The sequence below is a fragment of the Mus caroli genome, chromosome 3 (assembly GCF_900094665.2).
Source record: "Mus caroli chromosome 3, CAROLI_EIJ_v1.1, whole genome shotgun sequence".
NCBI lineage: Eukaryota > Metazoa > Chordata > Mammalia > Rodentia > Muridae > Mus > Mus caroli.
This window is the reverse complement of record NC_034572.1, coordinates 27,210,849-27,221,519: the sequence shown is the minus strand read 5'-3', so window position 1 is coordinate 27,221,519 and position 10,671 is coordinate 27,210,849. Positions and strand designations below refer to the sequence as shown.

At 43.9% G+C, this 10,671-nt stretch overlaps 1 protein-coding gene across 1 annotated transcript in view; it reads right to left on the bottom strand.

The window, feature by feature from the left end:
• Kcnmb2 (potassium calcium-activated channel subfamily M regulatory beta subunit 2) overlaps window positions 1–10,671 on the bottom strand; it is a 280,382-nt gene that overhangs the window by 14,549 nt on the left and 255,162 nt on the right. The window contains exons 3-4 of the mRNA XM_021158826.2: window positions 7,570–7,740; window positions 4,506–4,701 (exon numbers count right to left, since the gene is read on the bottom strand). Of these exons, the coding sequence (XP_021014485.1) occupies window positions 4,506–4,701; window positions 7,570–7,740 (367 nt within the window). The remainder of the gene's footprint in view (window positions 1–4,505; window positions 4,702–7,569; window positions 7,741–10,671) is intronic.

The following is a 10,671-nucleotide window of genomic DNA, read 5'->3' as shown; positions in this document are numbered from 1 at the left end:
AAAAACCAAAAAAAAAAAAAAAAAATACAGTAATAAAACTTCAGAATTAGTGGACTAGACGGACAGTAGGCTTTTCAGAGTTGAGGATAGATGTTCTGAAGGGGTAAATCTTGAATGAAACGAGGTGAGAGAAAATGAGAGAAATGAAAAGCAGGGAGAACAGATCAGATGTGGTAAGAGAGCGTACCCTCCCACCTACAGAGTCCCAGGAGGGGAAGGAGCAGAGAAGGAGACAAGACACACTGTGTAATGAGAGAGTCTGTGAACTTTCTAACATTAGAAACAGATTTTTAACATAAAACAGAAGTTTTATAGGGAGGGGAAGTACTTTGTGAATGCTTAGAAGTCTGAATAAGGAAAACTTCACATCTGGACTTGAGATAAACCATAGAAAATCGAAGGAAACTATCTTTAAACAGGCTGGATTGCCCTTTAGATGCAGCAGTAAAACTGAGGGCTGGGTGCCAGACAGCATCACTGCTCGTGGAGAAATGAGGGGCAGAGGAAAGGCTAACCTAGAGCTGTGTGCTTAGTGGTTACTTCCTTCAGGAATCAAAGCTAGATAGTAATGCCTTCAGGAAAACACAGATGGAGGAAACTTCCCATGTCAGCCACTGCTCTGGCATCACTGCTAATGAAAGGCTGTTTTTCCAGACTGTCGGAAAAATGGCTGCAGATGGAAGAGTAGAATCAAAGACTGAGCACAATGAACATGCAGAGTTGTGGGCCTATAGAAGTTAATGCTTACTGCACACATCAACAGCAGTCTGTGCCGACGTCTCCATAGAATGGTGATCATAACATGCAAATGGGCTCAAAACTGTAATCTTTGGGCTAGACATTAACATTGTAGGAACACATTAGTTTCTAGGAGCAGAAAGTGGGTCCTGCAAGTGACCTGCTAAACAACGGCAGGCTTTCACAAAGTAGACGGAGCCAGTTGCTGTTCTTAGGCAAACACACAAACTTAAAACCAAACCAATTCAAAAAACAAAAATAAAGAGACCCACTAACTTGACTCCTACATAAAGGTCAATTTCAGGAAGGGTGATTGTGTATGGGGAAGAGAAAACAGGAACACATAGGAAATGACTTTGAGGCCAACATAGCTACATTACAAACTTAATAAACAGAATAACAAAAGCATTAAACGAAAAGGACAAGGCACTGTCACAGTAAAACTGGAACTGTCTTCTGTATGAAGATGCTCAAGGAAGGAGGGAAAAGGCATGGGCATATAATAACTTTTGTTGTTTGGGTCTTATTGTCACTATGTTGCCCAGGCTGGTCTTAAACTGGGTTCAAATGATCCTCTCCCCTCAGTTTTTGGAGTAGCTGAGATTATAGGCACTTGAGACCTTGTTTACATATTTAAATAAACCCTGCAAGGGAGTGAAAAATAAACAAGCCACAGAGAGGAGTGAGGGACCGAAGAGAAGAGGATATTCAATGACAGGTACTTGAGAAGCCATCAAAACCAGGAGATGTCACACATCAGCTGTAAATCACCATGAGCATTTGGAACACTAAGATCCTCCCGACAGGGCTGTGGGAGCCTTTTTGATACAGGCACAGTGGAGAAGAAGCCTTGCTATCGTTCATTAGGCTCTAAGATATACGTGTGTTATGCTATGACCCAGATAGTTGACCTTCAGGTGTCTACCTGACAGAAGTGTATAGGCTTGTGGCTTGAACACTGAGAGTTATATATAAGAGCATCTACGGCAGAGCTGTTTATGATAGCCCCCAAGCTCTAGAAAACTCAATGTCTATCAAGAGTAGAGTGAAGACCTAGGCTGACATTCCACATGCAATGAGATGGAAAAGAATGAACTGCACCCCAATGGAACACCAACTGCTGTGCTCTGTGAAGGAAGCCAGACACACACCAAAACATTCTGGGTGATTCTGTATGTATGTACAGGGGCTTACCATGAAGAAAAGCAAAAGTGTTTACTGGTATGTGTTAAACACAGCAGTGATAAAAACCACAAAGGAAAATCCAAGGCAGTTGCTACAATAGCTAGTGTGGTTATTATCCAGGCACCAGCAGAGCCTGAGGATTTTGGGAGGGGTGGGACGGGTGTTTGCCCGGAAGAGAAAAGGAAAGTGTTAATCTGTTACTCTTTGGTGGCTAACAGGGAGCACTTGCTAATAAATACTTGAGCTATACCTTCACATTGCACACATTTCTGCATGGGGTCGTGACTTGCACTTAGAAACAAGGTAATGGGCCAAAGAAACCTGACCACACTGAGTGCTGACAAGATCCTGATCCTAAATATGTTCCTGGGATTTATCATAGGAACTGCAGTCCCTGTTTGTCACCTAGATAACAACAGTGCCAAAGCCATACGATGTCAAAATGAGGAAGGGGAAAGAGTTCTTCCTGTCTGATTCCCCTTCAACTTTTGTGGCTCTCCAGTTCCTTGGAGATCTGAAGAGTTTTATAGGGTTCCACCAGTACAAGTCAGCTTTGATTTAGGATTGTGACTTATGGGGAGATCTTGGAAAACAGACAGCTGAGAAGGGGCTAAGCTTTATAAATTTGCGGAGCTGGGTCAGGACTGTTCTTGTTTCTGCCTAGTACAAATGAAAGAACATCAGAAGCAACGTTGTCAAGTAACATTCTTTGAAATATGCACTCAGGAGAGTCCTCAGAGATATTTTCAAGAATTCATTCCAGTTGCTGTGGCCAAAATGCAAGATGGATTTTCTTTGTTTGTGGCAACACTCTTGGCTGCTCGTGTGCTAGTACTGAACCTCCAGGCTTCTGCAACCCTGGATGACTATAAACTGTCATTGAAGGGATGACCATTGTGATGAGAAATTTTACAAGAAAGATTAGAGTCTATTAGGCTCTCTTTCTGGAAATAAGCACCAATGTGCTATTGGAGGCTGGAGTCAGCTTGCCTTGGCTTGTTCAAGAATATTCTGGACATCTAAGCTACTACAATAAAACTCAAACCCAATACACATGTATCTTGAAATTGATAATGGCAGATTGGTTCAATTAAAACACAATTGGTCATCACACTCCTTCATAGACTTTGTGAATGCCTGGTATCTTCGTTAGGGTTTTTACTGCTGTGATGAAACACTATGACCAAAAGCAATTTAGGGAGGAAAGGTTTATGTCACTTACACATCCACATTGTAGTCTATCATTGAAGGAAGTTAGGACAAGAACTCCAACAGGGCAGGATCATGGAGGCTGTAGCTGATGCAGAGGCCATGGAAGGGTGCTGCTTACTGGCTTGCTCAGCCTGATTTCTTACAGAACCCAGAACCACCACCCCAGGGGTGGAACCACACATGATGGGCCCTACAGGCTTGCTTGCAGCCTGATCTTATGAAGGAATTTTCTTGATTGAGGCTCCCCCCTCTCAGCTAACATTAGCTTGTATCAAGTTGATGTAAACCAGCCAGCACATCTGGCACTTGCTTAGTAGTTCAGGTATGCCTCAAACTTGTGGCAATCTGTCTGCTCTAGCTTCTCCAATGTGGGACCTATAGGCTTGAAACCACCATGCCCATCATCAGAATAAAGTTTAGGAATAGCTTCAATATAATGCACATTTATTAAGCACCTACATTGTGGGCTTTAATATCAGTGTGATGATTTGCATGAGAAATATCTCCCATAGGCTCAAGCATTTGCATACTTGGGCTCCAGTTGATGGCACTGCTTGGGAGGGTTATGAGGAGGCGGAGCCTAGCTGGAGAAAATCTGTTACTGGGGGCAGGCGTTGGAGTGTATAACCTCATTTCCTTTCCCATTCCCTTTCTTATGGAGGTTGTGGTTAAAGGCATGACCTCTCAGCTCCTGCTTCTGCTGCTGTGCCTCCCTGCCATGATGGAATCACAAAGCAAAATAAACCCTGACCTCCTTAAGTTGTCCTTGGTCATGGCATTTTGTCAACCCATCAGTAAAGTGATTAATATGAACATTATTATAAGAAATCATGGCTCATAAGTATAACATGTAAATAAAAATGTACAGTCATACACACACACACACACACACACACACATACACACACAGACACCATTGACCACAAGTTTAATTTCTCAGTATAACATACTCTACTCATTATTACTTACAATAATGGCTGTGTAAGTGGCTATTATTTTTCTTCTGATTAAAAGGTCATGGAGGTCAAGGTCATGCATGCCCAAGGTCACACAACTAAGTGTGGAAGAGCAAAGTCATGTTTTACCCCATGCCTCCCAAGTCACGATAGCTATTTGGGCATGCACATCTCTTATTAATTTCTGTGCTTGCTTTGACAGACTTAGGTTCTTTATATATAAACATCCCCCTCCCCAACAGAAAACACAGCTAAACCTGCTGTACCATGACAGATCCAGAGAGTGAGTTCTGTGAATGGAGCAAGCAGGGCCTACCTCCTGGTATGCTGAAATACTCGAAGAGGGGAAAGTCAGGGACAGAGGAAGGTGGGCGGATTCTGCAGGCGCCCAGGTGGGGCGAGCCAAACTCCTACCTTTTGATTGATCTTCATGGTCTCTTCCGTGTGGTAGAGGAGAAGCCTCTCCCCGGAAGATGTCAGGTTCACGTACACCTGCAGGCAAGGGTACTGAGAGAGCTTCCAACAGTCGGGCCCACAGCTGAAGGAACAGTTAAATGTTTCTGTGATTGACACATTCAGCAGGGCGCACTGGGCTTCTTCTGTCCACACGCTGCAGAGAAGGGGCAAGAATGAGCACAGGACAGGAAGCTGCTGGGCATGAGGGGTTGGCTGCACAACACGGGTACTTGGTTGCTGAATTGCCCAGGGCCTCCCCCAAAATTTATAGGTCTGTGCGAATTCTATGACTTTGAACGTACAAGCTTTCGGCATGCCGTGACAACACAGACTTTGGTGCCTGAGAGCCTTCTTGGTGACATCTACTGTATAGAACATTCACTGATATTTTAAGAGGCTATTGTCTCCTTTTTCAATTCACCGGTAAGCATAATGCATGCTTTAGTTTTAGCTTTGATTTCATGAGACTGGGTCTCACTATATGGGCAAGAACAGCCTCAGAATTGCTCTGTAGCCTGGGCTAGCTTCAAAGTGGTAATTCTGTTGCCTCAGCCTCCTGCAGGATGGGATGACCACTGTGCACCATCCACCTTGATAACCCCCACTCTCTGTATTTCTGCAAGGCACAGCTTCTTGCTCAGTCCCTTTACCCCAAACTCCACCCCAGCCTGCAAAAAGTCTTTGTTAAGAGAGGGGCTGGGGAAAGGTGGCAAAAGGCAGAGTAGCTCCAGGACTTGTCAAGATAGAGGGAGAGAGCAATAAGGTCATTCTAACAGAGGAAGTAAGATAACGGCAGCCCTTTGAAGATGTCAAGAGCAATGGCTAATTATATCCTTTCTCCCCAACTGGTGATTTACATAAATTATTTCCTTTCATCTTCTCAGCAACCCTGTATGTTGGTTATTAATCCCTTTGAAAGGTGAGTGAGTTGAGGGTCACCGAAATCAGGTGACATAGTAGTCAAGAACACACAGTAGGTAAGTGATGGACACAGAGGCTTTACCCAGTCTAATAGTTCTCTGAGGTCGCGCTTCATTCTGTCCTGGTGTGCCTCCCCAGGAAACCAGCAGAAGTTAAAGCCTTCTGTGCAGACAACAGGGTCAATCAGGCTGCCCTGAGTCGAGTCAACCAGAGAGATTCCAGCTAACAAATTGCTCGAATTCTATTTTACAATAACTTTCATTTTGTGATCAAGTTGGGCATTTGTAATTAGGGAGCAACACACTAGCAATCGATGCTTTGCCTCTGGGTATAAGCTGTACTGCAGTGAGCAGAAAACACGTGTTCACAAGGAGTAGCAACCCTGCCCTTTTACTGGACATGCATGGATAGCTCCTGTACTTTAAGTGTGTGCCAGACTCAGGGTGTTGGACTTAGTCATGTCTGCTGAAGCAGACTGAATTTTGTGGAACCTGGATGGCTAGAAGTTGTTTTGACAATCAGGCAGTGGGGGTGGATGTCTTAGATCATTCTAAGCAGGTTCGAGAATCTGAAAGAGGTTTTCGACTCGGCAAACCCTTGGGGCCCGAGGCACTGGCGCTTTCATTGTGGGAGAGAGTACAGCTGAAGGCCATTGGAGACAGAGAGGACCAGCCAGGATGTGAGAGAGGAGCAAATTGCTACATTTTAGCTCGACTTAGCCTCTAAAATGAAAGCATTAATTTAGCTGTAGAAACAAGTGCCACAAAGTGGTTTGCTTTTTTTCTTGGATCGAAACCTCCCACTTTCATATGAAAGGGACTTATTTCTTCAAGCTCAACTATCGGCAGACCCATGGAGCTATATAGAGCTTCAGAATTCAGTGTCTGGACAGCAGCAAGGGGGAGGGGGACACTGTGAGGGACATTTCAGATCACTTATGCAGAGGAGATGCTCTTAGGATTGTCACCTAGTACCTATCTCTGGCCCGACTCAGGAAACCCTGGGTAAACATTGAAATGAAAAGGATTTAAAAGTATGTTACTTTAAGAGGTTGCTATCAGTCTTTCACAGGCTTCACAACACATTAGAATCACTTAGAAAGTTTCAGAATACTGAGTACTGGATCTGGCTTCAAACCGACTAATTCCAACTTCTTTTGCTTGGGCATTCGAGAGCTTCCAAGGAAGCTGGGAGATGGAGAAGTGGGGTGGGTAGAAAAGCAGTGGCAGGCAAAAACTGGGATGCTCGAGTTCCTGGGATGTAGCTTTGAAATCTCAACTGCCATGTGTTTGTGCTGTGTCCCACAGAGAGGTGTGACATTTTGTGTGTGTGTGTGTGTGTATATGTGTGCACTTGTGTGCATAGGCGCATTTGCATAGATGTGTGCATGTTCAGGTTTATGTACATGTGTATGTATGTGTGTGCAGGTACACTATTATGCATTCATATGCCTGTTCATGTGTGTGCAGGTGCATGTGTATGGGTATGTGTACATGTTCATGCTAGTATGTTTCTCTGTGTTTTTGTTGAGGCCAGAAGATGACCTCAGATGTCATCTACATTGTGTTTTATGAGACAGGGTCTCTCCATGACCTGGGGCTCCACAGTTAGGCTAGACTTGCTGGTCAGTGTGCGCTAGAGACCGTCTGTCTCCATATCTCCAGTGCCGGCACTACAAGTGCATGCCACCATGTCTGGGCTTATGCAGGATGTAGGTTTGGAACTCATGTTCTCATGATTGTACAACAAGCTAGTTATGGAAAGCCATCTCCCAAGCCCCTGTGTCACATCCCTTAGGCACCAGTGTCCCTGCACTGATGATCTATTCTCACCTTATGGAATAATTGAGAGAAAGGAACCAGCAGTCTCAGAAAACTGTTCAGGTCCTAGCAGACAATCTACACATAGTCTAAGTTGTTTATTATTATTATTATTATTATTATTATTATTATTATTATTATCAGATAACATTAGAAAACACTGTGTACCAGGTGTCCCTGAAAGTTCATAGGAAAGGTGAGGAAAATGACTATAGGTTGAATGGGCAGTGGGAGAGCAGAGAAGGAGAGGGCAGTGGGCTCCCTGGGGTCCATGGCATTACCTCTGCATGTAGGAGCGCAGCAGTGTGATTCCCAGCAGAAAGTACATCATGATGGAGCACACCATCATGGCCAGGCCGAGCAGGATGGCCCGGTCCTCCCCAGCCTTCAGAGCTGTCACAGTTTTCCTTTTGTCCAGGAGGTCATGGTCCCTGATTTTCTGGTAGATATTTCTGAAATTGACAATACAGTCTTACATGAGACTCAGTTATCCTGCATGTCTCTTGAGGGGTAGCTATATTTCTGCCCGTGCCTTACTAGGGTGAGGGCCCCATAGGAGTGCTCCAAACATACTCGAGTGAAGTTGAATCTTACTACAATCCCTGGCTCCAAACACATCACACACACACACAGCACACTATACATGCACAGAAAAAGAGAGCAGACATATATATGTGCATCATCCCTGAGCAGAAATGATCTCTAATTCTGTATTTTAACTGTAAGGTAATTTTCCTCTGTACAATTCTAAGAAAGACACCAATCCTCTCAACCCCCAAATTGCCTTGGTTTGTTGATTTTATATTAATGAAGTTGATCATTGCTGATATATACTTTCTGAATGTACTCATGTTTTTTTTTTTTTTTTTTTTTTTTTTTTTGTGTGTGTGTGTAGATACTAGTGCTTTCTGTTTATTTTCACTGCCAGAGGCCTGGAATGACATTGCGCCTTATTATTTTCCAGCTTAAGCCTGAGGCCTTTGGACTAGCTGGCCACTCTGCTTTTGCCTTTCCCAGACTGGCAACCACCTGCCCTCTTCGTTTTATGATTCATTTTTGAGATTTCTTTGTAAATTGCAGGATTTACATCAAAGCTCTTTAAACTTGACCCTGTGTGAACTTGAAGAACAAACTGGTGCCCATTAGCGGTGAAAGGCAGTGGGCGGGCAAACTTGTGAAGCAGGGAAAACAGGCTAACACTGAGTGGCTTCAAAAACCCACCGGAAAAATAATAACCTGTTGTTACTTGGCTAATATCATTTATAAACATGCATTTAACTCTGATGGCTGCCACCAAGCTCTGCATTCTGCAGACGGAAGCCAGCGAGGATGATCGGTGCTGTTCTGGACTATTAGGCTGCCACACAGCACCAAGTATGCCAGCCTACCATAAAATAGACTGGGTGCTATCAGATGCCATCAGAACAAGAAACGTAAAATGATTCAACCGAGTCATCTCAAACGTATTTGAAAAAAACGAATGTTCTTTGTACGCTCTAGAATGGGGAAGAAGGGGGGTGGAGTGGAGGTGGGAAATGGTTTCTATGTAGTTTATGGGCATTTAGGAAATCAGAATATTACAAGGTAAAATGAAAGTTTTGAGTGGGTGGGACATAGCTATGGAATCTACCAATCAATGGCTGTCAAATTAATGGCTAAGTAGAGGAACTTTAAATACCATTTGGAAGAATGAGATCCCGATTAGGAGGTTAGGTCCACACATGTATTATGAGTGCTGTAACCTCTTGTGTTGGGGACACAGTCCCTGTTAAATAAGAAGAAAGACATGAAAGTGAGTGTCAGCTGAGGGTGGTGAGTTCTCTAGTGGATCAACTCATAGTGTCTTGGCAATTTCCCCAGCTTGAGGGACCAGGACAGGGAGTTAGTGTAAGCTAGGAAAGGCTTCCTGGAAGAATAACATTTGAACAGAGCCTTCAAGGTTGATTGCAGTTAAGCAAATGGGACATAGAGTTAGTGATATTCGGATGCAGGGACCACAAAAGCAAGGGTGTAGGGGCTTGGAGTTGCACAGTGAGTACCAGGAAGGACTATGCTAGTGGTACTGAGAGGGCATACACCACAAAAACAGGATAGAAGGCTTTGAAAGTCATTCTAGAGAGTAGCCTTCCTCCTGTAATTAAAGGAAAGTTGTCAGCAGTGATGCGGCCAGAATTGAGATTCAGAGTCATCACCATGCCTGCAGTGTGGAGATTAGAAACAGGAAACATCTTAAATCAGAGGAGGAGCGAGGGAGGGAGGGAGGGAGGGAGAGAGAGGGAGGGGAGGGAAGGAGAAAGAGGAGGATATGGGAGATGGTTTCTGTAATGTTGGCAAAGGATGCTAAGGGCTGCATCCTGGCTGAAGACAATATATAGAGAGATGTCCAGGGAATGAAGCCCTGGGATGCAGTGGTTGATGGAACGTAGAAGAGGAGGAGGCAGTCAGGGAAGCAGGCAGCAGAGCTCTGTGCTGCAGTGCAGCTGTGTGCGGTGGGAGAGTGTGAAGAGAGGGAAGGCCCAACTCTCTTTTGTCCAGTTATTTTTGGAGAATAGAAGTTATTACTGAATCTACAGGACAACAGAAGGGAGCTGGTGAGAAGGCTCAGGGGCTGAGTTTGCTGCTACCTCAGCCTGATAACCTGAGGTACTTTTCCCTGGGACCCACATAGTAGGTCAGAAGTGACTCATGAAAGTTATCCATTGACCTCCACATTGAGGGTATGTGTGCAACATACATACATACATACATACATACATACATACATACATACATAAAGTTAGAAAGTCTTGGGAGGGCTTAAGAGATGGCCCAATGGCTAAGAGCATTGTCTGCTCTTACAAAGGACTCTGGTCCAGTTCCCAACATCCACATGACAGCTCACGACTATCTGTAACTCCAGTTCTAGAGAATCCAATGACTTCTTTTGGCTTCTGCAGACAGCAAGCACGCACCACGATGCACAGATATGCATGCAGTCAAAATACCCATACACATGAAATAAAAATAAGTAAATCTAAAATATGAAGCTTTGTAAACAGAAGATTTCCAGTTTTTTACTAAATCTGTGTTTTGCCCTAACAATAGTCAGTATACTTAAAGTTTCAAGCCCAATGTCTGCATAATTTAAAAAAATTTCCTATTAAGGGTCAGCTTATAATTCACAAGCAAATTAGCTATGAAATATGCATATGTGTACTACAGAGCAATTGTGATAAAAACTGCATGGTAATGGTACAGCGACAGACAAGTAGATCAATGGAATAGAATTGAAGACCCAGAAATGAACTCACACACCTATGGTCACTTGATCTTTGACAAGGGAGCTAAAACCATCCAGTGGAAAAAAGACAGCATTTTCAACAAATGGTGCTGGCACAACTGGC